The sequence below is a fragment of the Heterocephalus glaber genome, unplaced genomic scaffold, assembly GCF_053883595.1.
Source record: "Heterocephalus glaber isolate CG9 unplaced genomic scaffold, H.glaber_assembly_v1.0 deba00001608, whole genome shotgun sequence".
NCBI classification, from domain to species: Eukaryota; Metazoa; Chordata; class Mammalia; order Rodentia; family Bathyergidae; genus Heterocephalus; species Heterocephalus glaber.
Genome location: NW_028258379.1, coordinates 31,854,347 through 31,882,149, shown reverse-complemented (window position 1 = coordinate 31,882,149; position 27,803 = coordinate 31,854,347). Strand labels below are relative to the sequence as shown.

Genomic DNA, 27,803 nt, shown 5'->3' with positions numbered 1-27,803 from the left:
ACCGGCGTAGGCGGGAGAAAGAGGAGTGGCTTCCGGTTTCCGGAGGTCTCTCCTCCCCCTTCCTCCGTTTTCCCTCTTTACGATTGGTTTCTGGTACTCATGCCCCGCCTCCTTTGCTACGCCCCTCGCGGACGCTTTTCCCGCCTCCGCCGGGGCAGAGCTGCGGTCCTGGTGACAGTTGAGAATGGCTGGGGTTGGGGGCCACGCTGGGCGGCAGTCGGAGCTGGAGCCCGTGGTGTCGCTGGTCGACGTACTTGAGGAAGACGAAGAGCTGGAGAACGAGGCGTGTGCAGTCCTGGGCGGCAGCGACTCTGAGAAGTGCTCCTACTCGCAGGTGGGCGCGCGGCCCGGGCCTCGTTTGCCTCGGGCTCCCCCTTGACCTCAGGAGCCTTCCGGCCTCGCTCTCCTATCCCCGCCCGCTGCTTTAGCCTCCCCGTGGTCCCAGTCCGCCGTTGGCTTGCGCTCCCGCTCCGGGCCCGGCTACCTTTTCCTCAGTCGCCCCCGCCCATTTCCTCCGCTGTGTCCAGCAGGGGCCTCCCTCCACCTGTCTTCAATGGTTGGGATTCGCCAGGCTTTGGCCCTGCTGCTGGTCTGTCTTTCCGGTCTCTTGGAGGCCCGAATGCTTTGCACGGAACCATACCCTTGACCTGTCGAATCCAGACATTTTTGTGCCTGCTTTTCCCGTCCTAAGCGTGTTTATTAGGGATCGAACGCGAGGTCAAAGTAGAGATAAAAAGCTTTGGATCTGAAAATCTCCCCCTGTGCAGTGGGCTTCTTCACAGCTCTGCAGTACAGGTTCAGTGCTCACCAGTACTTTTTTAACAAACGAAGCAAGAGTCCCGTTTACAGTCTGGCTCCTCTTCCCCCAGAAATAGACCGAACAGAGACCAGAACGGCAAGTGACCCTAGCCAGAGAAAAGGATTTGTTTGGCATTTGGAATATTTTGTGAATCAGGGTTTGGGGGGTGTGATGTGTTTTGTGACTCATCTCATATTTCAGGTACAAAAATGGAGAAGAAAAGAAAAAAAATGGAGAAGAATGGGTAGGAAGAAAACTAACGTTAAAAATTGGTGGAAGGAAAAATGTTGCCTCGGGCAGGGCTCAAGTGGAATAGTGAAGAATGAGAGGAGGGACTTGAATTCAATCATAATTTTGTTTTTGTTTTGCGGTACTGGGGCTTGAAGCCAAAGCTTCACGCACAGTAGGCAAGTGCTCGATGAGCTACAATCCCCCACCCCTGATGTCAGAATTTAACCTGTTGCCAGTCACTGACCAAGCTGAGTTTACACTGTGAAGTGGTTAGATTGTTGAATAAACCTGGTGTCCAGAGACAGTCCCAGATGTTGGCTGGTATTCAGATCCTTTGGTTACTCCTAAAAACAACTTTTGCCTTGGTTAAGAAAAAAGAGGTCTGAAGTCTATGTTTTGAAAGTCTTTATCAAATGGACTTAAAATTTTCTTACTCTAGTAAAACATTCAGAGATTTACATAGGTCAGATGTATATGTTGAAAACAAACCCAGATCAAGAAATAATAGAATATTACTGAAGCCTGCCTTTCTAGAGTAGGGTAACACTGATCAAGATTTGCAAAAAATTGTGCCTTTTTTCCCTTCAGCTTTTTTATCAGGGAACGAACTCAGGACCATGTGCTTGTGAGGCTGGCGGCGGCACCACTGAACTAAATCCCTGGCCCCATTCCTTCAACTTTTTATTTTGAAACATCTTAAATCTACAGTTAAGTGGGAAAAAAAACCCTGTATACCTCTTAATGTATATTCACTTTTTTTTTTTTGAGGCAGGATCTCCCTTTGTAGTTCAGGCTGGCCCTGAACTCACTATATAGCCCAGGCTGGCCTAGAACTCGTGGTGATCCTCCTGCCTCAGCCTCCCAAGTGCTGGGATTACAGGCGTGTGTCACCATGCCCGGCTATATTCACTTTTTAATATTTTGTCACATTTGTTCTATTTCTCCTTTATATAACACACTTTGCTCTTTTTTTGTACCGGGGATCAAACACAGGACCTTGGGCTTGCAAGGCAGGTGTGGCACCACTGAGCTAAATCCCTGGCCCCACATTTGCTTTTTTTTGGGAACTACTTAAAAGTAAGTTGCAGACATCATGATAGTACATTTTTTGGGGAGGTGGGTACCAGAGATCAAACTCAGGACCTTGCGTTTAGGAGGCAGCTGGTGGCACTGCTGAGCTAAATCCCCAGCCCATAATACTAGATTTCTAAATACTTCAGCATTTTGTATATAGGGAGGGGAGGGGGTTGGGGGGGGGAATGGGATAAAATAAATAAAATTTATTAAAAAAATAAATAATTGAGCATGCATCTCCTAAAAATCAAAGGGATTCTTTTCATGCATTGATTTGTTTTCCTTTGGTGTAGTTATAGTTATAAGCATTTTCCAAAATTAAAATGTGATGTTACTAACATAAACCTATACACGTTGACTTACATTTTCATATGTCAAAATGATTAAGCAGACCAACTCATTCATAGCTGATTGACAAATTTAAACTTTCTGACCTTTAAGGAAAAATTGTGTGAAAATAAACATCAGTATAGAAATGAAATATGCAACAATGTTTTGGTACTCTTCTATAAACATTTTAAATTCCATTTTTATAGGAAGATCTTAATCACAGATAATTTTATTTCTCAAACCTTAGTGTTAGTATTAGGTAACTATGCCACTTCATTAACTTACTCTCTTCTGTTTTGGGGCTGTCTTTAGGGCTCAGTAAAGAGACAAGCACTGTATGCCTGTAGTACCTGCACTCCAGAGGGAGGAGAACCAGCAGGAATTTGTCTGGCCTGCAGTTATGAATGTCATGGAAGCCATAAATTATTTGAGCTCTACACAAAAAGGTATTGAGATAGTCGTATATTTTCTAAATGTTTAGCTTCTTTCCCAACTACAATTCTTCTTAATCTTGTTTTTCATTCAAAGTAGTTATGCACTGGGCTGGGGATTTAGATCAGTGTTTCTGCTGCCTGCTTGGCAAGCGCAAGGACTCGAGTTCAATCCCCGGTACCAAAAAAACCCCCCAAAAACAACAAAAAAAACCCACAGTAGTTATGCACTAGTGAGATTTAATATAATTGGAAAGAATGATTTTTCCATAATACCTTTTACAATATAATTATAGTATAGACTCAAACTACTTATCCCTTTTTTGTGTGTGCAAGAGTAATGTAGACACTTGTTCTATTTTGTTTTTAAAGACAGGGTCTTGCTCTCTTGCCAAGGTTGGCCCTGAACTCCCGGGCTCAAGCAGTTTTAGCCTCACCTCCCTAGTAGCTGGGACTACAGGATAGCACTGTTGATACATATTTATTTTGCATATTAATTTCCAGAATTATAAAATATTTTATAGTTTTGTGCTTGGGGAATTCCAAATCAGATACATGAACAGCAATCAAAGCCATTTTTTAGATCTTAGAAATGAGTCAGAAGGGAAGAGGATATGATCTGAGTTTAAATAGTACTTCATTAGATTTAAAAAAAAATAATATTGGCTCTTCCTCTTTGTTTCAGAAATTTTCGTTGTGATTGTGGAAACAGCAAGTTTAAAAATTTGGAATGCAAATTATTTCCTGTAAGTAAACATCATTACAACTAATGCATTTAAAAGAATAAAGGTTGGGGGCCGGGGATTTAGCTCAGTGGTTCTGCCACCTGCCTCGAAACCGCAAGGTCCTGAGTTTGATCCCTGGTACCAAAAAACAAAGCAAAACAGAACAAAGGTTGAAATTTACCAGTGGGTAAAGACCAACTATTTTCCAAAAAGAAGGTGCTTTTGCTTATTCTTTGAAGATGAGCATTTCATTTCTTTCTTTGTTGGAAAAACAAGATAATGTTTAGAGTCTCTGATACAGATTATAATTAATGTGAAAGGTTTTGTGGGGAAACCTTTAAAATGATTCAGGTTTATTTATATTGGTTATGCTTATGTTCTGAGGCTTTTAAAGCAAAGGTTATAAGTTTTAAAACTGTATAAATAAAACTTGGCTTTGGGGATTTAGCTCAGTGGTTCCGCCTCCTGCTTCGCAAGTGCAAGGACCCGAGTTCGATCTCTGGTACCAAAAAAAAAAAAAAAAATTGACAGTAATATGGACTAGATGCAGACTGGACTTTTCACTGTATTTTGGCCAATAAAAACTATGGTTATATGGTAACTTTTAGTGGAAATAGATAAAAGAGAAAGGAATGTCACACTTTCAGTCATAATTGCTAGAAGTGTAACATCTTTCCCCTACTTTGAAGGTTAATTTTAGATCATTTCTTTGCATTCCTTTTTGCCCATTCATCACATGAAGGCTCTTGGCTATCAGAGCTATGCACAAAGTACTGTATCTTGAAATTCCAGGCCAATGTCAATTCACATAAATTGGTAACTAGTATTTATGATTAACTTCTCTCTCTCTCTTTTTTTAACTTCTGTCTCTTTTTAAATTGAATTACTGGCGCAGGGCATTTGGCTCAGTGGTTCTGCCACCAGCTTTGCAAGCACAAGGTCCTGAGTTCGATCCCCAGTACCAAAAAAAAAAATTAAATTGAATTACTATATTCAGTTTCCTCCAATTGCTACAAATAAGATAAAGGAAATTTAATTTTTTCCCTGTACTTTGGAAAAAGTATCTCTAATAGGAGTGAATGTCTTCTTCAGATTTTGAAAGTTAAAGATTAGCTTCTAGGGAGAAGATATTTAATGCAGAAATTTATTGAATATATAAATTTTATGATGGATGAAATTATATTTAATATTAGACTATATTATATACTGAAATTTATCTTTCAGGACAAAGCAAAGATAAATTTTGGTAATAAGTATAATGACAACTTCTTTGGATTGTACTGCATTTGCAAGAGACCTTATCCTGATCCTGAAGATGAGGTAAGAATTGGAAGGTAAAACCTGTGACTGTGTCATCTTTAGCCTTGAATTTACAGCCTCTGGGTGTCTGGAGCTCTGTTGGAGGCATTTCAGGATGCTCAGGGAGTCCAGATTTACCCCTTCTTATGAATCTGGATTGGATCTATCAGTGGTACAGATTTCAGCTATTCTCTTTCTTATGTCATAAGAATGAAATATTGCAGAGGACTTTCCCAAGGCCAGAACTACTTCTCTTTCTGTCATTCCTGCTTCCTGCCCCATCCCCGAACACTTTGTAAGAAATGACCTTCAACTTCTCTCCTCCCGGAAAGGAAAGACTTGTGTACAAACTAGATCCTCTTAAAAAATTTAAAGTATACTCAAAATTTTAAAAGTTTTTCCTTATTCCTGAGCTTCTTTTTTTTTTTTTTTTTTTTTTTAACAGGGTTTCACTATGTAGCTCAGCTTGGGCTTGAACTCGCTATGTAGCCCAGGTTAGCCTTGAACTCACAGCCATCCTCCTGCCTCAGCCTTCTGAGTGCTGGTATTACACGTGTGTGCCACCATGCCTGGCTCTCCTGTACTCCTTAACCTCCCAGCTACAGTCATTGTTAACACTTTTTGTTTTATGTTTTCAGGCCTTTCTGTGTACACCTAACAATATTTGAATGAGTTTCAATGTGTAGTTTCTTTCAATAAAGTGCAAGTTCTGCGCATTACTTCTGCAACTGGCTTTTGTCACTTAATCAGTATATCGTAGGCATCCTTCCATGTTAAGCAGTACAAATCTTCCTTGCTCTGGCTGCTGCAGTGTGTCCCATCATTTGACATGAGACCTAGGCCATAATCTGTTCCTCTGTAGTAGAGTGCTGTCATCTGATTTTTTACTGTGATAAAGAAGACTGCAGTGACCATCCTTATACCACTACATAACTTAGCATACTCCTGTAAGTATGTAGAATGGATATCTAGAGATAGAGTTGATAGGTCAGAGGGTACTTGTGTTTAAAATTGTGATCATGTCTGCCAAGAGTTCCACCACAAAGAATGTATGGTAGTGTTTTTCTTCCCAACACTCCTAGCAACACCACATATTACCAGTCCTTTAAAGTTCTGTCATTCTAACAAATGAAGGCTAGTATTTTCTTCAATTTTTTCTTTTCTTGATTTTGAGTGAAGTTATTCATGTTTTTCTTGAGGTTATTGGACATTTATCCTCTGAATTGTTTTTTCATATTGCCAGCCCATGTTTTGATTGGGTACAGTTTTCCTTTTTTGGTACCGGGGATCAAACTTGGGACCTTGCGCTTGCAAGGCAGGCGCCGGAACCACTGAGCTAAATCCCGGCCCATAGAGTTTTATTTTACATATGTACTGATTTGAAAGAGTGCTGTTGGTATTAACCAAAAGTAGCTGTGTGCCTTTTTTTTTGATACCAGGAGTCGAACTCAGGGCCCTACACTTGCCAGGCAAGTGCTGTACCACAGAGCTACATCCCCAGTCCCCTGCCTCCTTTCTTGCTTTTTATTTGTGTTGGATTGTAATTATTGAACCAAATTATATAGAGAACAAATTGAAAATATCTTTTTTTTGGTACTGGGGATCGAACTCAGGACCTTGCACTTTTGAGGCAGGGAGTGGCACTACTGAGCTAAACCTCCGGCCCCTAAAACTGGAATTTTATTTATTTATTTATTTGGTAGCAGGGATCTAACTCAGGACCTTGTGCTTGTGAGGCAGGCGCAGTGCCACTGCGCTAAATCCCCAGCCCTAAAACTAGATATATTAAGGTATGGGGTAAAGTGTTACTTGTAACACTGTTGAATAAAGCCAAAAAAAAAAGATGATGAAATAATTGATGGACAGAAAGAAAAGAATAAAACTGCTTTGTATTGTGTGTGTGTGTGTGTGTGTGTGTGCTTTGTTCGCTTAAACCACCATAATAAAAGGACAGAACAACATTATTTTAGGAAGATAATTAGTAGATATGAAAGCCTGGGTATAAAAGAAAAATCATCCCTAAAATAGTTTATGCCCTTGATACATAATTTTCATGGTGCAGACATTTCATTATTTAATTTGTTCAAATAGAGAAGTCTATTATCAAGAGATTGTTGGTAACATTTACTTTTCAATTTTACCTGACAGGATGTTGTGATAAAAAGTCCCAGCTGTCACATTCTATGTTGGTCAGTTCACATTCCTTCCCTGGGTTTAGGTTTATGTATGAAATGGGAATGGCCTAGTAAAATTTTATGAGAGATATTAAGTGACTGGTACAAAAGAGCTTTGATAATTGTGTACTAAGTGCTTATCCCAGTGTAAGCCCTTACTACCAATGCATGCAAAATGAATTTATTTGTCCCCTTAACTATTATTATGTAAATAGAGTTATCACAGAGTTGGCAGAGAAGTTTTTTTGTTTTTCATTTTGCAGTTCTGGGGACCAAACCGGGGACCGCACAAATGCTCAGGAAGCCTTCTACCATTGAGCTACACCCTCAGCCTCAAGAATTAATATCTAATTCTACTTCATGCCAGATTTACTTCCATGTCCCAGAATTCAGTCATTATTAAAAAACAACTGTTTTTCTGTGTTAGGTTCCGGATGAGATGATCCAGTGTGTAGTCTGTGAAGACTGGTTCCATGGAAGAGTAAGGAAAACTTCTACCTTTTAAAACCATTGTATCCACAAAGAGATAGATGATCTTTTCCTTTTGAATTGTTTAATTTCACATTATAATTTACTCTTCCTAAAAAACCTATAGGGAGGGAAAGGGGATAAGAAAAGAATTAAGATATATACACGTACTAACTCTACATGATAAATGTAATCATTTTATGCTGCAAAAAAACTATAAAGTTATGATCAACGTACTATTGCAGTATTTGTTTATAAAACAATGGGCATTATGGGCATTTTTTTACAATTCCATTTGAAAGTGATTTCAGTAAAACTACATAATATATAATTTATTTGAAACTGTAGAAAACACAAAACTCATTTATGACAGAAAGCAGATTGGCGGTTGATGGAGATTGACTGCTAAAGGGCAGGAGGGAGCTCTTTAGAAAGATGAAAATGTTACGTATCTTGGCAGTGATGGTGGTTGGTGGTAACATGGGTGTATACATCTGTTAAGCTCAAAGTTGAAAATGTTCACATATTGTGATCTAGCCAGCTCACTTTTAGATGTGGTGCACTGTGTATCAAACTCCTGGTAGAAACCCACTTCTAGTGAAGAATCAAATATATTCTGTGTGCCTTATCAGGGGAGTGTTTATCTTGAACGTAATGAGGCTTTATCTTCAGGTCTCTTCATTTTTCAAGGCTTGGATAATAATTAACAGTGGGCATTTTAGACAGCTTAGAGATCACCAGAAAAAAACAACAGCTTTGTTTTTAATTTATAGCATCTTGGTGCCATTCCTCCTGAGAGTGGGGACTTCCAAGAAATGGTGTGCCAGGCTTGTATGAAACATTGTTCTTTCTTGTGGGCTTATGCTGCACAGTTGGCAGGTAGGTGTCTTTGTGAAGTTGGTGTGACACAAACTTGTGCTTGTTAAATTTGTATTTTCAGTCCAGAATTTTTAGCAACTGTTTTGGACTCTGAGGTATACAAAGTAATGTTTATAGATTGTTTGGAAGACTACTCAGGTCAGATTTGAACTTAAATGGTGTAGTGCAGAGTATGGATGAGACTAGAAGTAGAGAAAATGGAAGAGACAGGTTTTGTTTTGTTTTTTGCAGTCTTGGGGATAGGACCAAGGGCTTCCTCTACTGAGTTACACTCGTAACCCTTTTTAATTTTTTATTTTGTTGTGGTTTTTTTGATACTGGGGATCAAACTTGGGTCCTTGTGCTTGAGCAGCAAGCGGCAAAACCACTGAGCTAAGTCCCCGGCCCTATTTTTTATTTTGAGACAGTGTCTCACTGAGTTGACCAGGCTGGCCTCAAATTTGCAGTCCTCCTGCCTCAGCCTCTGAAGTACCCGAGATTCCAAATGTGTAACAACATGCCCAGCGGAGTAGGCAGATTTTGAATGAAATTTTGAAAGATAAATAGAACTAAAATAAATTGTTGTTAAATGTAAGATATGCTGTTGGTTGAGGTGGCATCTTAGTCTATTTAAGGTGTTATAACAAAATATTTTTACTGAGTAACTTATCAACAATAGATACTTATTGCTGTCGGTTCCAGCGGCTGACAGGTCAAGAACAGGGTCAGAAGATCCAGTGTTTGGGAAGGACCCATTCCTCATAAATATCCTTACTTGGTAGAAAAGGCACTTAAGCTCTCTTGGGCTTAGGGATGTTAATTCCATACATGAGGATGGGCCCCCAAGATCTAGTCATCTTTTCTTTTTTCCCCTAGTAATGGGGATGGAACTCAGAACCTTGGAATTGCCAGGCAGGTGTGGCGCCACTGAGCTACATGCCCAGCCCTGATCCAGTCACCTTCTAAAGGCCCCACCTCTGAGTGCGGCATTAGAGATTAGGTTTAATGTAGGAATTTTGGAAGCATATAAACATTACAAAAGAGAAAATAAAAGGAAAAAATGGAAACAACTTTTTTATATAAGGAAGGGAGGAAGAGTCAAGGGGGGGAAATGGGAAAAAAAGAAGCAAAATATATCATGTACAGATAGATACATATTCCCTATTATGAATGTTATCATTATGTATATCTAAAATGTACTAACAAGTAAAATGTACTAATTTTTTTGCTTTCAAAATATCTTGGTTCTTTTTGGTTTTTTTGGGTACCAGAGATCCAACTCAGGACCTTGTGCTTTTGAGACAGGCAGTGGAACCACTGAGCTAAATCCCCGGCCCTATTTTTTGATAATTTTTTGGAGGACCAGAGATTTAGCTCAGTGGTACCATGCCTGCCTCAAAAGCACAAGGTCCTGAGTTGGATCCCGGAATGGGGCGGGGTGGGGGGGATAAACAAACATTACAGGGTGTGGTGGCATACACCTGTGATCCCAGCACTGGCAGGCTGAGGCCTGGAGGAGTGCAAGTTTAGACCCAGTCTGGGCTGATTAGCCACTTAGCAAGACACTGTCTCAAAACAAAAATAAATGAATAGGACCAGGGATGTAGCTCAGCAGCATAGCACCTGCCGAATTCGATCCCTGGTACCAAAAAGTAAAGAAAGAAAGGTGAGAAGGGAAGAAAGAAAAGAAGAAAAGGAAAGGAAAGAAAGGGCTGGAAATGTAGCTCATTCTGAAGGCTCTGAGTTCAGTCCCCAGTATAAAGAAAAAATAATTCAGACCAAAGCAGGTGACAGATGGTGATAACAGTTTACCTATTACTGTACTTTTATCATACACTAAGCAGTTGACTCAGAACAACTAATCAACAGTGAATGGTCTTGAGGCATTAAATATCTTATTGGTAATGCCAAATGTGTTACTTTCTTTATTTTTTATGTATTTATCTTTTCAGTGCTAGGGATCACGTCCAGGGCAGGGTAGACAAGTGCTGAGCCACATTCCCAGTCCTTAAATTATTTTTGAGAATTTTTTGTGTGTGTGGTACCGGGGCTCAAACTCTGGTCCTTGCACTTTTAAGACAGGTGGTGTAACCACTGAGCTAAATCCCTGGCCCATTAATTAATTTTATTTTATTTATTTATTTTTGGTACCGGGGATTGAACTCGGGTCCTTGTGCTTGTGAGGCAGGCTGCAGAACCACTGAGCTAAATCCCCGGCCCCCATTAATTTATTTTTAAGGTAACAGTTACTCATATCTTTGGGGCTCTGGCCTCTTAATTTCTTCTCACCTTTGGGGACTATTTTTACTGTACAAACCACATATAGCATAGCTACACTGAAGATCTGATCCTATCCTTTTTTTTTCTTTCATGGTACTGAGATTTTACCTCATAATGAGTAGCTCGTACTGAGCTACATCCCCAGACTTTTAAAAATATTAGGGAAAGGTCTAAGTCGTTAAGTTGCCCAGGCTGGGCTCAAACTCAAGACCCTCCTGCCTCAACTCCCCCAAGTGCTGGGATTACAGGCATGTACCATCACAGCAAAACTTCATCCTACACTTTTTTTTTTTTTGTACTGGGGATCGAACTTGGGACCTTGTGCTTTTGAGGCAGGTGGCGGAACCACTGAGCTAAATCCCCAACCACATCCTACCCTTTTTTTGAAGTTCAGACTGGCTCTGAACTCACTATGTAGCCCACAGTGGCCTCAAACTCCCAGCGATCCTTCAGCCTCAGCCCCCGGAGTGCTGGGATTACAGGCATGTGCATCACAGCTGGCAATCCTACATTTTTGATTTGCCTTAATTTTCTTAAACTTGGTGCTCCTTCTTTGTTTTTATGCCCTTCCCAGTTACATCTATTCTTTTTACAGATTCTATACCTGTGTGTATTTCTCATTCATTGGGTTCTCAATTGATCTTCCTCTTCTTCCTTCATTTCCTTGCCTATCAGCATATGGCTTCATCTACTACTAAAATGCCATCATCCAACCTGAACTTCCTTACCATTTCTCTTCTCTCCCTTATATTTTTTCTGCCTTGACACCCATCCTTTTTGATTTCCTCTTCCCAGGAGAAAAAGCGGTGGTTTTTCAAAACTACCCTTCTACTTATGTTTGCAGTTAAATCTCTTCCTCCTGCCTTTTGTTTCTTGAGGATCCTATCTCTCTTTAATACCTACAGAATATTCTTTTCTCCTTTACATATAAAGTACTTAGTGGTTGATATTTTCAAATGAATCATTTAATTATTTGGATTACAGATTTGTAAGAATTGTTGATATTTCCTTTCTCATTCTAGACGATAAAGTTGTCTTTTTTTCTTTTTTACATTCTGAAATATTTTAAAATCAGAATAAGTGATTTCACTGTCTGATTGGCCTATGGATATGTGTGTGTGGCTTCAATACTACCAGTATTATTTCTTTTCATTGAATCCACAGTGACCAAAATATCTGCTGAGGATGATGGATTAGTACTGAATGTTGATGGAATAGATGATCAGGAAGTTGTCCAGACTGAAAATGGAGATCAAGATAATACCCTCAAAGAGGATATTCCAGAACACGCAAAGGATACTGACAAGGAAGTTAAAGCACAGCAGAATAATGAACCATGTACCAGCTCTAGTTCTGAATCTGATCTCCAGGTAACAGATGAAGTACAAGCCATAAAAGAAATAAAACTTAGACAACATTAATTCTATAAGTTCTACAGCTTTGGATTTCTTCCATATTCTTTGTCGAAGGAAATCCCTTTAGTGCTGGGGATTTAGCTCAGTGGCACTGTGCCTGCCTTGCAAGCGCAAGGTCCTGAGTTTGATCCCTGGTACTGAAAAAAAAAAGGAAATCCTTTTAGCTGTTCATGGTGGCACACATCTGTAATCCCAGTATTCTGGGAGGCTGAAGCAGAATCATGTGTTGAAGCCTACCCTGGGCAATTTAGTGATTTAGGTAGACCCTGTCTCAAAAAAAAAACTGGGCTGGTATTTAGCTCAGTGCTGCCTCGCCTGCCTCACAAGCACAAGGTCCTGAGTTTGATCCCCAGTACCACACACACACACACACACAAAAGACTGGGTACCACATACACACGCTGTAACTCAGTGCAAGACTCTTGGGTTCAATCCCAGTATTAAAAGAAAAAAAAATTTTAAATCCCATACAAAGTCTAATCTATTAAAAATATGATACCTTAAAAAACACTTCAAAACTTAATTTTATTTCAGACAGCATTTAAGAATCAAAACTTCAACACAGAATCACAATCTGGCTGCAAACTTCAGGAGCTCAAAGCTAAGCAATTTGTGAAGAAAGACACTGCCACCTATTGGCCCTTGAACTGGCGTAGCAAGTTATGCACATGCCAAGACTGTATGGTGAGTATCTAAGTTGGATATTTGTATGTTCTGTATACTGAAAAGTATATTTACAGAATTGATGTAGGAGTATAGGAAACTGTTTATTTTCAGTCCTTTGAGACAGGTCTCACTATGTAACCCAGGCTGGCCTCGAACTCATGGCAATCCTCCTGCCTCAGCCTCCTGAGCGCTGGGATTACAAGCGTGCACCACCACACCTGGCTTTTTCAAACTTTTTCTATTAAGCAAATTTATGAAGTCATATTTGTCAGAATTCCTATAGAAAATAAGGATTATGTAGAATTACATAGGGCATTTTGTTCCCTTATCTTTTAGTGGAAAATAGCAGTTCATTTCGTATCATAAAGTTGCTTGGAAAAATAAATTGCTTGAAAATTGTAATAAGTCAGTGTGAGTTCTTTTTTTTTCCCCTCCCTCCCTCCCTCCCCTCCCTCCCTTCTTTTCTTCTCTCTCTCTCTCTCTCTCCCCCCCTCCCCCTCTCCCTCTCCCCTTTGCTCCCTCTCTCTGTCTTTCTTTCTTCCAACTGAATCTCACTGTGTTCCCCAGGCTGTCCTCAAATTCATGATCCTCCTGCCTCAGCCTCCCAAGTAACTTTGATTGCAGGCATGGAGCACCACATATGGCTAAGTCAGTGGTTTTTAAATAAAGAGCTCATAGACCTACAACAAACACTGAGAAGTTGGGAGATTTCTGAAAAAGGTCTGGGCAGAAAATAGAAATCCTGGGCCGGGGATTTAGCTCAGTGGTTCCGCCGCCTGCCTGCCTCGCAAGTGCAAGGATCCAAGTTCGATCCCCGGTACCAAAACAAAAAAGAAAAAATAGAAATCCTTCAAGCAACTCTGTGCTAAGAAGCTCAGGTTTTTCTAGGTGTTAATTTAAAAATAAATACATTTTTAGTAGTTTCCATGAAATTGACTTTCTGAAAATGATATGCAGTTCTAATGGGGAAACTGGTTTTATTTTTAAAGAATATGTATGGTGATCTGGATGTCCTGTTCCTGACGGATGAATGTGACACCGTTCTGGCTTATGAGAACAAAGGGAAGACTGAGCAGGCGACTGAGAGGAGGGACCCTTTAATGGATACACTTAGCAGCATGAACAGAGTCCAGCAAGTGGAGCTCATTTGTGGTCAGTACTGTTTGTGTGTGAAAATTCATAAAATTTATTTCACTGTGTAAAATAAGTGGAAATGAAGGTAATAAGCACACGTATTTCTAATTTTATGCAAAGAAAATGCAAAAATTGTGTAGCGGGCCTCAACTATTGCTTGATTTTAATGTTGCTGAGTATTCTGCTTATGCTTAACAGTTTCGTGCTAAAATAATTACATGTTTGAGAAACCACAGTCTGTACTATTTTGATTAAGGGTAGATATATATAAATACAGAAGTATAGCAAAGTTTTCCATCCATAGAGATAATTTTCACTGAGCATTACATGTCATTTGTTTGAGCAAAGCATGTCATCTTTTTGACAGTTCTGGAGCTCGCTTCAGTGGTTCACAGAAAGCCACTGGAAGGAAAAACATCCCTAACCCATTAATTGTAGGCTTTTACATTTCCCCCACCCCAGCATGGCCAAGTTCAGTTTCTGTCCCAGCCATTTTCCACTTGGATGCCACCACCTTTGGGTCCCTTTTATGGCATTATTTTTCTCCTTTATTTGTAACTTTTTGATTCATTCCTTTTGCCCTTATTAGACTGAAAGTCTTTTTGATGAGAGTGGGTGCATTTTTGTAGCCGTCAAGGTGCCTCACACATAATACAAACTGTTGAGTGAATGAGCTTTAAAACTTAATGTTTGATGAATCCAAGTTTATGTCAAGAACTAGAATTCCAGAGAAATAGGAAACCCTTTTAAAAATTCTTAGTTGAGGGGCCGGGGATTTAGCTCAGTGGTTTCGCTGCCTGCTGTGCAAGCACAAGGACCAGAGTTCGATCCCCGGTACCAAAAAAAAAAAAAAAAAAAAAAAATCTTAGTTGATCTTTATAGGAGTGAGGATATTTCTGGTTTTGTTTTGTTTTTTTTAAGAGAAAAAGTATCCCAGTTATTAAAATGAGGGAGGTCCAGAGAATTTGTAAGACATTAGGAACATGTTTCTATGCAGGATTCACTTAAAAATTTTGACTTAAACTATTTAACATATTCAACTGCAAATAAACATTTTATTTTTAAAAGCAAATGGCTTACCTAAATTTCAAGTGCTGTTGTGGTTTTGATTTAGAATACAATGACTTGAAGACTGAACTTAAAGACTATCTGAAAAGATTTGCTGATGAAGGCACGGTATGTTAAAGAATTTTAATCATGGCCTTTCACATTTTTAATAAACTTTATTTTCTTTGATGATTAAAGAAGGACAGTGAAGGAGTTGGGAGTGTAAGGCCCTTGCCTAGCACGAGTGAGGCCTTGGGCTACATCCCCAGCACGACAGGGATAAAAATAAGACTCGGGTAGAAAATGGAGTACTTGAAAATTTAAGGCAGAAACTGAAGGGTTATTGGCAGGCTAAGGGAAGTCAGAAAGGAACAATGAACCCCCAAGGACCCGTTAGGAGTCCTTACCACAACCTGTGAGGCCCGAAGGAATGTGGGTGGAGCAGTCACCGGTCTGGGGAGCAGCTGAGGCTGAGGAGAAGGCGCAGGACCCTGCCTGTGGGTCCTGGCCCTGAAGCAAGGATTCCTGGGGGGAAGGAGAAATGACTGGGCAGGAAAAATTCAAACCAGACCCAGTTTCTGGGATTCTAAGTTCTACTGGGGACTCAAAAAGTTTCTCTTCCTTCTAAGAAAATCTATAATTTTAAGCCTGGGTCTAGAAGGTCTCATGTTTAAAATAGGGTTCCTGATAAATTTACAAGTACTTCTTAGTCCTTTACCTATGTTTGTAACAGAGTATTTTTCTAAAAAACCTGTCTTTCACAGGCAGATACAGGACAAAAATTAACCCTTCTCCTCATAACCTAAGATTACCCTTATAAACAGTTAAAAGTTTTGCTGTGCTATAGCCGGAATACAGGTCCTTATCCCCGTAGCTTTAACTACGGGGATAATGTTAAGCTCTAGATATTCTCAGATGTTGGACTGACTGCCTTTTATTTAATGTTTGCATCTGACTATAAAAAATAACATTTAGAAACTATAAACTTTGAGACAAAGCAATGAAATTATTTCTTGTTGAACCCAAATATTTATTCATTAGCATTTCTACACCGAGCACTGGCTGTAAGCCCTGGAGGACATCTAGGGTCCATGGATTGCACACTGTAGTTGTGCTTTTAGGTCTCCTTCCTCCAGGTCCATAACAGACATTCCCACCCAGTGGCTTTCAGTGTTTCATCTTTGTAACCAATGCAGGGACAGACCCTTCATTTTGAAACTCCCAAGCCTTGTATTTTTTAGCACTTTGTAACTCAGATTCCTGAGCCATTTAACTTACTTATCTCAGGGTGTGTGGTTAGCTTTCTAGACCTGAATCCTGGGGTTCAAATTCCTTATGAGTTGGCCAGCAGTTTTCTTCTTGGTGCTTGGGAAGCTGGTATATCAGCTGCTGCTGTGTAGCAGAGTGCTGACAGAACGCTTCCATTTTGAGAACTAATAGCTGTTTTATTTATTTATTTATTGGTACCAGGGATCAAACTCAGGACCTCGCACTTTCGAGGTAGTTGCGGTGCCACTGAGCTAAACCCCTGGCCCTTATTTTATTTATTTATTTGTTTTGCTTTGAGACAGGGTTTTGCTCTGCAGTTCAGGCTGGCCTTGAACTCACCGTGGTAGCCCAGGCTGGCTTTGAACTTGCAGTAATCCTTCTGCCTCAGCCTCCTGAGTGCTGGGATTACAGGCATGTGCCCCCACGCCCAGCCTATTAATAGATATTTTACCCAAAGAAAAGAGTTGCAAGTCCAAACTGACATTTGTTTGAGCAAGTCAGTAGCACTTACCCCTGGGGAAGGGAGAGGGAGGTTTTCACTTTGTGTACCTGTGATTGACCTCTCTTACACTTCTTTGTCTGTTTCCCTGCTATTCACATGCGTTCACTTCCTCTTCTTTTTCTGTTTTTCACTTTCCCATCCCACCATCCAGCATCTGTTACTGTTGCAATTAAAAATAACAAACCTTTCTCTTATGATGACTTCTAGACAGCTTTCTCTCCGATCAGCTGGCATAGACTCCCTCTTGGGATGAGCAGGGATCCCTAGGTTGTTCCAGTTTGCCTTTTTATTTTTATTGTATTTATTTATTTTTTTGGTACCAGGGATCGAACTTGGGTCCTTGCACTTGCGCAGCAGGTGGCGAAACCACTGAGCTAAATCCCCAGCCCCAGTTTGCCTTTTTAATTCATATTTTCCCTCATTTTTTTCTTTTAATATTTTAGTTTGCTTATATCATAAGCACTTTTGTATAATTCTCTAAATTCTTTTTCCCATAAAACAGATTTATCATTTTTATTGCACAAAGTGGATTTACTAAAAGAAGTGCTTCTATAGTTTTTTTTCCCAATTATTTTTCTGCTTACATAGCAAACATCTTTAATTTCAGACTCTTGAGGAAGTTAGAATGTATGGATTTTTTTTTTCTTTAAAAAAAAATTCTTGGGCCAGGGATTTAGCTCAGTGGTTCCTCCCCTGCCTCGAAAGCGGAAGGACCCGAGTTTGATCTCCAGTACCAAAAAAAAATTCTCCACTCTCAGTGAAGAAGCAAGCACAAACCTCAAAGCAGAGCAGACTGCTTTCTGTGGGTGAGGGGAGGGCTGAGGGACATTCCTAGAAGACAGCTGTGGCGCTGCTTCACAGGGTCCAGGGGCCCTTCCCGGGCCTCAGGCTGGGTGCTGCCACTGCCACTCTCCTTTCCAATAATCGTGCCTGTGTGCCAGGCAGGGCCTACAGGCACCACAGCTCAGCCACACTTCGCGGGCCTGTTAGGCAGGCGCTGCTTTTATCTCACTTCACATGGGGAAGCTGAGGCAGGGGATGGAAGCCAAGCTTTGAACCATCTTCCTCTACACCTCAGCTGTGTGACTCCAAGCATGCCAGCTCTGTGAGCCCGGATGATGTCTTCTATAAAAATCAAGGTGGTGTAATTAATTTTACTTTAAAGCAGAGGACCTTAGCACATGATGGTTTGACTTAGGGTTTTTCTGATTTTGCCGTGGTGTGAAAGTAATAGTGACTCAGTAGCAACTGCTTTGAATTGTGGATTTGGATCTCTTCCCAGGCTACCAATGTGAGATAAGATCCTCTCTCTTGAAATTGAGCGGTGAAATTGAGCCAACCGTAGTTCCCAGTTACCCCTGGATTGCACGACTGTGGTGTACTGTGTTGCTAAGCTCTGTATTTCGTTGGTCATGTGTGTTAAATGCATTTTCAGTTTACAGTGGGCTTATCCAGGTGTAACCCCATCCTAAGTCCCTAAGTCAAGGGACGTCTGTAATTTTTACCAGTAGTGTTGTTTGACTTGTTTGTGAATGTTACAACCTTTTATTGCTCTGTAATATAGTTTTCTTTCCTGTTGTTTTTCATTAACAGGTTGTTAAGAGAGAGGATATTCAGCAGTTCTTTGAAGAATTTCAGTCAAAAAAGAGAAGAAGAGTGGATGGGATGCAGTATTATTGCAGCTAGAGTGAAGTATGGAGCTTTCTTGCTCAGACCAGTGAAAATGCCACTTACTCTTCCAGGAATAAAAGAGGCATATTTCAGCCTTGGTCCCCTTTCTGCCCCGTGAAGGCTTCCTCCTCCGGCCTCGCTCTTTTCTTTCTCCTTCACTACAGTAGCCACAGTGGTTATGCTGATGTCACAGCCAGCATCCTTCTTTAACTCAGCTAAATGCAGCTCATTCCACAGACTTTAGCTCTCCTGCCCCAGGATACCCAGGGTTTTCTGCTTATAAGTTTTAAGAAGTTTGATTTGGTTTTGAGAAAGAAAATTGGTTTCTTTTAAAAGAATTTGTTTTAAATTTTGAATGTTTGCCCTTCACCGCAGTTGTGTTGCCTTCTAGGGCCTGTGTGGGTGTCCAGAAGGTTTACTTCCTGTCAGCCTGAGCTTCTTTCCGTCCCCACCCCATGATCGTGGTGCCTTGGGTCACAGCTTCCTCAGCCTGACCTGCCCTTCTCCCACCTCCCTGCTGTCTGAGGTTTGGTCATGGCCTGCCAGGGTCTAGGAACTTGGGGTAGCCAGGACTGATGGATTGGTTTATGACCTGGATGTCTGTCAAAAGCAGGGAGATTGATGACAGGATTGAGGAAGCAAACCTTTGTTACAAATTTTACTAATAAAGCGAAATTTTCATTCATGGTTCTACTGGCACTCCAATATTAGAAGTTTAGTACTGGAGCGCTCACAGGGCTTCCTGGGAAAAGTCTGCCAGTACACGAGCCCCTTTTTGCTGCCTACAAAATGACCGGGTATCACCCCTGTGAAATCTTGGTGGTTTACAAAGTCCTCTGGATTTCCTTATATTATCAGGGATATTCATAAGCATCTATTTAAAATGGACCTATTTTGATACTATTCTGTTATGAAGATGTTGTTAGAACCCCAATAAGTTATCTTTCCCCTTGAATCTGTGCTGAAGACAAAAGACACTGACTTAGCTACTTACAGTGAGAAGAGACAGACTTTGTGGAAGATTCCAAACAAGGTCCCGTGCGGCACAAATGATGAGTTTGTGTTCCTAAATGTGCCATCCACAGCCTCTTCTCCATGACTGAGGTCTTTTTCTGAAGATCCTCACAGAATGTTGTATAAAACCCCGTTTTTGAGGGGAAGTCCCTTCAGCTGGTAGGAAATCTCTGTGAAGCCCTTCAGTCTGTCTGGAAAACACCTTTTGGTAAATATAGAGCCCTCAGTTCCTTCTGACGGAACTGGACTTTCCTGACAGTAGATGACACACTCTGAGGCATATTAGCAGAAGCATTGTAGCTTTGGGGCTGCACAGGTCTGTTAATACTCCTTTCATGCCTAGCAACAGTCATGTGCACAAGTGCATACAGTCTCTGGACAAGATGAATGAGATCTTCAAAAAGTCAAGGCCTCAGAGAAATGGTCCAAGTCCTGCTTGTTGCTGCTCAGCCTCCTAATTATGGATGCTCATGAAGACCAATGTGTGGGTCCAGGCTTTCTGGCTGCAGGAGACCCTTGTGTGCCCTGAGCTGGCCTTGTGGAGAGAGAGGGCTCGGTTAAAAAGCTCAGGGTATCTGCAGACGGGTCTTCCAGACTTCAGAGGATGTCTTGAACCCCTTCTGCAAAGTTGTGCTCGAGTGTACCATGCCCTTCTGAAAGTTTGTATCTTCCCAATGTCTGATTTAACTATGGGAAAGCCCCTTACTACCTGAACTGTTAAGAACGAGGTCTCCGGGCCATGCAGCACTGTGCTGCACAGCCGTACAATGCTCCGCAGTGCTGAAGGGTTCATTTCTGAAAGTACTGCTCCTTCTTTTACATTGACCAGAAAACCTCCTTTTTTACCTGTTGTTCACAGCTAGTTTTCTTATTGACTATGTATAGGACCATCTCTCCTTGTAGAGACTGATTTTGGCCAACATGTGGCAGTTGATAATGCATGTTTTATGCAAAATTCAAATACGGTATTAGCTGCTTTTAAGAAATCCTGGCATTGGGCTGGGGATTTAGCTCAGTGGTTCCACCGTCCGCCTTGCAAGCGCAAGGACCAGAGTTTGATCCCCAGTACCCCCACCCCCCAAAAAATCCTGGCATTATATGTGCATTTTTGTAGAAATTGTTACTGGACTTATACTTACATACTGAACTCCAGGTTTCTGTAAAATTTAAATAAAACCGATTCAAAGCAGTTGCTTTTCTGATTCTTAGGTTTTTTACATCTACCTAGCTGCCTCTGCAGGTTACAGGAAATGATCCTTCTGCCCTTTGCTCTGGCCACATCCAGTTTCCTCTTTGCAGGGGAGTAGCTTTGTGTGGTGCTGTGCAGCACCTGTCTCAAAGCTCCACCCCAGTACTCTTGAGACTCACCTGGGTACCCTCCCCCTCTTCTCCTCCTGCATGTGGCTCACAGCTCCAGCGACTCTCCCTCATGGGCCAGCAGCCCAGCTTCTCTGCCTTCACTGCTTTAGGCTTTATGCTCCTAGACCCAGTTGGCCAGCAGTTCCATTAGGCAAACTGAAAAGGTCTCCAGCCAGCCCGTTTGGTCTTCCACAGCAGGTGGCACTTGTGGAGTGTGGTGACCCCTGCAAGAAGGGTCCTTGGTACCCTGACACCTTGGGACCAACAGTGGCTTGGGCTCTGCCTGTTCTTAGGTCTTCTGCCCCAGGGGCAACCAGATGGTTCCCATTGACAGAGGCCAGCTGAGGCACAGTAGTAAGGTGACCATCCCAAGGTCCCAGCAACCACACGTGGGGGGAAGGGACTGAGCCCCCTCAGGGAAAGCCCACCCCAGTTAGCAGGCCTAGAGCAATAAATAGAACAGGGCGGCAACTGGGGAACCTGGGAGCTGCTTTGGAATGAGAGTCCCCTAACTTGATGCACTTCCCATCCGGTCCCTTTGTGGGTCAAAGTGCTGCGGACTGAGGATCTGCTCTTCCTGCCCTCAGTGCCCTCTTAATTATGGATAGAGATGGCCTGACACACTGATTGGCTAATATACAGCTACTTCACTTTGGAATATATCCCACTTTGGCACAAATCTATGGCAATATGTGAATTCATTTGCTTAATATCTGTTTCTTCCTCATTAAACCACAAATGCAGTGAGGTCCCAGGCAGTGGTGTGGTGGGTGCCCTGCTTGTTACAGACTCCACCAGCAGCTCACTGAGTCCGGCATGGCACGCCCTCTTCTAATCCTCACAATGACCCGAGGGAGACACCCCCCACACCCCCACTTTTCAGATGTGGGAACAGGCTCAGGGGGTTGAGGTTCCCCAGCTAGTCAGTGTCAACCCGGAGAAATTGGGTGCTCTTACTCCACTGACCTGGCCTCAAGGAAGTGGGCACCTGGGAGCAGCTGAGAAGATGCTGATAGCTTAAGTCACAGGGTGCCACAGTTGCCCTGGGGTGAGAGGGACTTTGTGTCCTGGTTTGGTTTTGGTAACAGAATTGGACTCTACCAATACCTAACCTGCTGCTGGCGGGGGGCGGGGGACCACACCTCCCAAGTAGCTTGTGTTGCAGCAACCAGAAGGTGGGCAGGAATGCAGTGCACATCTTCACCCACCAGGGGCGTCACAGCAGAGGACAAGGGTGACCGTGGCAGTGAGGCAGGTGGCAGCAGGGTGCAGTGGGGGCTTGGCGACGCATGTGGATGAGGGAAGGAGAGGGAAGGGGTCACCACCTGCCCTCTTACCTGGTGGCAGGAGGTCCTTGGCCCCAGGCAGAGCCCAGGCTCCAGCAGGTCCTTTGCATTGTGGCAGCAGAGCCCACCCTCCCCCTGGCTGCAAGTGGGCAGCAAGGGCCAGAGTGGGAGACGGAAGCGGCTCCACCGAGAGCAGGAAGGAGTGGAAGTTCTTTCTACATGGTGAGAACACCATGACTCCTTGTCCCTCACTGCAGCTCTGTGACAAGGGCAGTGCAGTGATGAGAACTCCACTCCTACGAGGCTGGATGGACCTGCTCCCAGGTCCCACTGGCTGGTAGCTTCTGGGCTTGTTTCCTCATCTGCTCAGCTGGAATATATCTGCCCTCCTGGGATTGTGGTAGGGATCAGGTGCGGAGAGTGTGCTTGCTGAGGATTATTCATTATAATGCCTGCTTGGCAGGTGAGGAAATTGAGCCCCAGGGAGCAGGTAATTAAGCCAGATGGGGTGCAGCCTGTGTCTCCTAAGTGTAATCAGTCTGGTGAGGGGTTTTGTTTGCTTTGTTTTGCTTGTTATTGTGATACTAGAAATTGAATGCCAGGGTTCGTGCATGCTAGGCAAGTGATCTGCCACTGAGCCCATAGCCCCAGTTCACCTCTCTTTTTTATTTTTTAGGACAAGGTCTCAGTTGCCCAGACTGGCCTTGGATTTGGGATCCTCCTGTCTCCACCTCCTGAGTAGCTGGGATTATTATAGGCATGTACCACTGTGCTCAGGTTGTGAGATATTTTTAAGGCTGAATTGATGAAATAATCAGGGTGAAAGTATTTTGAAAATGAAAACATTCTGCACCAAGTGGAGAGAAGGCACACAATAAGCATTTGAAAATGACAGGGTCGGGCCGGGGATTTAGCTCAGTGGTTCTGGCGCCTGCTGTGCAAGCTCAAGCACAAGGTCCTGAGTTCGATCTCTAGTACCAAAAAAAATGACAGGGTCCCTTTTCAGTCCTCTCCTGTCCTTGGTGGGAATTTTCATCATAATCATCACCGGAATGTTTGTGAATCAGCACTGGTAAGACCTAGGTTTAATTTCAGTCATGTTTACCCACCTTCCATGTGTTAGGGTTCACTAAAGGAACAGAATATTAAAAAATGATTATATATATGATATATAAAGGATTTACTGGGTAGGCTTCTGATGGCCGCCTGCAGAATCGGGGTGGAAGAGTGTAAGACAGCTGTCTGCATGTTGGATCCAGTTGAAAGTCAAAGGTCTAGTCTCTGGTGTGAGTCCACCCAGGAAACCCAAAGGGTCTGTCCGTGCTGGAAGCCCGAAGGAATTGCAGGACTTCCAAAGACAAAGTCAAAGCCTGGAGCTCTTCTGAAGGAAAAGGACACAGGTCCTTCTTTCCCTTTTTATTCTGGGACAGAGCAGTGGGGTGAGGTGGGCTATATTGGTTGGTGCCTCCCACATCTGGGGTGGGGCTTCCCTCCTCAGTTTGCAGCCTACAATCCATGTCGATCATTTGCAACACACCCAGACCTTTGCTAATCTGCTAGGCGGTTCTTAGCAAGTCAAATTGACATCACAATTACTGATCACGCCTTGGGTGCACCCACACTGCAGCAGTGCAGGTTCTACATTCACAACCAGGTCCCTGGCAGAGGAGGGGAAGGGAACCAAGGAGGGTGACTGCTCATGAGAAATGTTGATGTTCCTGTTCATGAAGACCTGGGCCAGGAAGGACAGCTTCTGGCATCGTAAGGGTCTTAAAGACACAGTAAGCCACTAAATTGAGGGCCCGTCCCACATCAGATGCCTGGCAGGTACCACCAGCTATCACTGGACAGGGTCCAAAGAAGTCCCCAAGAGAGGAGATGGAGACCTCAATTTACCCCAACCACAGTGTAGGTTATAGGTTCACTGACTTCACCACAGAAAAAGAAATTTAAGATGTGTCAGTGAGGGGCATAAAGAGATTTGTTTTTGAGACAGGGTCTTGCGTAGCCCAGGCCGGCCTTGAACTTGTGGCATCCTCGTGCCCTGTCTCCCAAGTGCTGGGAATACAGGCGTGCACCACCACACCCAGCTGAAGAGGTTTGTGAGGCACAGTTAAAGTGCAGGGTGCAGACAGGGTGCAGCCCCTCGAGAGAAGAGCAGCAAGGTTTGGGGAGCTCTCCTGCCTCAATGGCCAGGGAAGACACTGGAGCAAACTGTCCCAGTCCACAGGGGTGCAAGAAGGAGCAAAGGGAAGCTAGAGGGAGGGGCTGCTGGCCAAGCTCCCCCACCTCCAGTCCCCAGGGGAAGAATGAGTCAGGCCCTTCTCCCTTGTCTCAAGGGGATTGCACAGGAGTCCCTGGGACAGCCGGCATGGCAGGCTCAACTGATTGCCACACGGCAAAGGGCACGGCCCCTTGCTGCCCCAAGGAATGGTGAGAGGAAGCCCTTGGGTCTCTCGGGGTCACCACACCTGGACTAACCAGGGACCCCTCAGAGGTTTGGGTGGGTCTGTCAGGACACAGAGAAATGGGAAAAACAATTGCTTTCATTTAGCTCAGTCCAAAGGTGCGAGATAATTACAGTGCATCTAATAGAAGATTCCAGAAAAGGGGGAAGTCTATGTAGCTGGGGAGTGGATGGCTGAGGGGTTCTGGGAGGAATGGGAAGGCTGCCAGGTGCCTCTGTATCCTGCAGCAGCCCCTGCAGGCAGGCACGGAGCGGGCCTTTCTCCCTGGGAGTGGGAATGAGAAAACCTGTGTTCACGGTGACTTGAGGATTGTGCGACAAATGTGTGAGGTCCTAATCAGTGCTCAGTAAGTGAATCAACACCATCTCCACCTTGAGGATGAGGAAGTGGAAGGTTGGGGGCTTTGCTCAGACGCCATGGCCAGTGCAGGGCAGAGCAAGACCCTTGCCTGGGCAGGCTTCCTCCCACAGGCTTCCTTGAAGCAGCTCCTCACTCTCTTCCAAGCCCTGCCACAATCTGGCAGTGGTCACTGAAGTGGATACCCAACTTCACGGCTGCCGGTTCCCCAACACCTAGAGATGATCATGGTGAGCTTAAAGCCAAGGCCCTGGGAGAGGAGGGTGCTCCCAGGGCAGGTGTCTCACTCCTGATGAGTGGGGAAGCACAGGAATGGCCATGGCTGTGTGGAACCGGAGAGACCAAAAAACAGGGGTCCATGGGCGAGAGGCTCACAGAGCCAGGTGGTCCGGAAGCTGATGTCGTGAGTGAGGCCCATGAAAAATCCCATCCACATGACCAGTGTCACATACAGACCCGAGTTTGGAGCCAGGACAGTTAGCACAAGGCTAGCAAGTGACAGGGAGAGCAGAGCCATACGACTCACTTCCATTCTGTCTGCCAAAGAGAAACCCCTAAACATGGGTGCAGAGAGGCACTGTGGAGAAGACCAGGCTGGAAGGAGCCAGGACCTTGGCTGAAGGCCCTCAGGAGTGATCCGGGAACTGGCAAACTGGACACGGTGGCCAAGAAAGGGACAGGGGCCCCGCCTGAGAAGCAGCCGGCGATCTCAATTCATTGCCTTTGAGTTCATAGGCAGGGGATGGTGGAGTCTGCAAACCGTGGCCAAGGCTCCTGGAAGACGTCCCCAGAGGATTCTAAAACAAGCTGGGGTGTGTGTGTGTGTGTGTGTGTGAACGAGTGTGTTTTCTTGTAATGACACCACTGCCCGGCTTCTGTCTACATCCGACAGCCACCTCTTCTTCACACCTCACCTCTAGTTTTCTCTCCGATAAGCTACTTATAAAAGTCATCTACATATACCACAGACTTCCACCTGCCACAGCTGGTTTCTCTCCCCAGCCTGCCACCAAACCAACCCCACTCACCTTCCCCCGACATGGCCAGCTGCAAACATCCTGGGGGCCTCGTCCTGCCAAACCCAGCCACAGATTGCTTCCTTTAAATTGAAGTAATACATGTCATTTAAAAACTGAACCGGGGCTGCAGGTGTAGCTCAGTGGTACAGCATGCATTTAGCATGCTCAAAGCCCTGGGTGCCATCAACAGCAGGGAAAACCAAAAACTAAAAACCCAGCACAGAAAGGATACAGTTAGAAGTCCCCCACCCAGCTTGCCAATGCCCCGCTCCAGAGGCAGTCCTATAAACCTTCTTGCAGATTCTTGCAAAAATGTTATCTTTTTCACATCTCCACAAATGGTGCCCATGTGCAGTTTTGTGTACTTTACCTCTTTCTTCCTCTTCTGAAGATCATATTCCCTTCTGTTGGACAGTCTGGGCTTGGGTCTGAGAACCACTCTGCTGGTTTTCCTTCTGCCTGTGAGGCTGCCCTGGGCCAGCAATGCCCGCCAGGAGACCTGGGAAGGCTAGTGTTCCTCCAGATCCATGGCCTCAATTCATCCCTCAGCCTCCTTCCAGCACATCCCTGAATCACGACATCTCCTCCCAAGGCTTCATGTGGCCCCCACATATAAAGGCCCACTTACCATTTGAGGGCTGGCTGCTTGGTAGTCATTCCCAAGCTAACGTGATCGTTATTAAACTCATCTTGCCTCTGGTTGGACTGCACCCTGCATTACCAGGTCATGAGGTACTGTGCCCTACTGTAGTCTGTATCTGTTCTTTGATGGCTATTTGCACCTTTCCCTGGATTGGTCTCGATTGGCATCCAGAGTCCACCACCGCTTCTCTTCAATCTGTTTCTTGCTCATTGGTCACAGTGATTTGGAACATGCAAATCTAATTACACCCCTGCTGAAAACCACGTAGTAGCTGCTATATTACCATTAGGGCCAATCTCAAAATCCCTAGCTGCCCTGCCAGGGCTACTGAGTTGGACCCACAGCCATCTCACCCCGCTGAGCCCTCAGGGTACTCAGCTTTCCTGCCTTGGGCTCTAGCCTCCCTGGACTTCTTTCCCTCCTCCTGGCCTGCTGTCCTGACTTTTCCTTCTACACCTTAAAGGTCTCTCCCCCACCAAGTGTTGAGGGCTGCAACTGTGACTGTCCTATTCAGTTCTGCTGCCTGTCCCAAGTGATGGATGGAGCATCTGCTGAGCAAATGAATGTCATGCTTTACCCACTACCACCACTGCATGCCAAGTTCCTCCTGCTCCTGCCACCAGACTTGCTGGTGCATGGGACATTACTGTGGTTTAGAACTTGGGTTCCGCAGCCATGTTCTGCCAATTTACTAGCTGTGTGATGTGGGACAAGTTACCCAGGATCTCTGTGCTTTGGGTTTTCTTTTGTAAAAGGGCATGAGTAACATCACCTAATTCACAGAGGATTAAAGGAAAGGGTATATAACTAATTGAAGGATTAAATGAAAATATATTCATTGCTCTGCAATGTATCCAGTGCTCTCCTCCATTCATTCACTTGTGGGCCGTTCAGTCCTTCCCTCAGTCCTGATTCTGCTCTGGACTGTTTTATAAAAAACCATTTCCAGTCAGTTGAAAAGGTGTCCTGTCTGTTTTGTCTTCTGCTCCATGTTTCAGATTCTGGACATGTGGACTCAAGATCTCCTCGTGTACTGAGGAGAGGTGAGACCGTGTTTCAGGATAACCCCCAAGTACAGAAATGTCAGTTTACTCCTTCGATTTTCGTCTTTAGTTCCCCTTCTCAGCTCTGGTGTTGAGGATCGAACTGTGGGCCTTGCACAAGTCAGGTAAGTACAATACCACTGAGCTATAGCCCAGCCTTCTTTGTCAAATATTTAAGAAGCTCACCCACAAAAACTTTTGATCTTGATACTTCAGTTATCCCCAAGATGGGTACAAAATA

General features: G+C 43.7%; 1 protein-coding gene across 3 annotated transcripts; it reads left to right on the top strand.

Annotated features, from left to right (window-relative positions):
• Positions 1–135: 135 nt before the first annotated feature.
• On the top strand, positions 136–20,576 carry Ubr7 (ubiquitin protein ligase E3 component n-recognin 7). Of its 3 annotated transcripts, XM_004837037.3 has the most exons (11): positions 136–334; positions 2,747–2,880; positions 3,551–3,611; positions 4,815–4,910; positions 7,491–7,544; positions 8,305–8,410; positions 11,834–12,039; positions 12,619–12,768; positions 13,740–13,902; positions 14,999–15,060; positions 18,296–20,576. In XM_004837037.3, exons 1-11 carry the CDS (start codon positions 185–187, stop codon positions 18,386–18,388), a joined length of 1,275 nt encoding a protein of 424 aa, XP_004837094.1. In that variant the 5' UTR covers positions 136–184; the 3' UTR covers positions 18,389–20,576. The 3 variants fall into 3 exon arrangements, with proteins under 3 accessions (XP_004837094.1, XP_021100553.1, XP_021100550.1); XM_021244894.2 differs by lacking the exon at positions 12,619–12,768; XM_021244891.2 differs by lacking the exon at positions 14,999–15,060.
• The last annotated feature ends 7,227 nt before the right edge of the window (positions 20,577–27,803 follow it).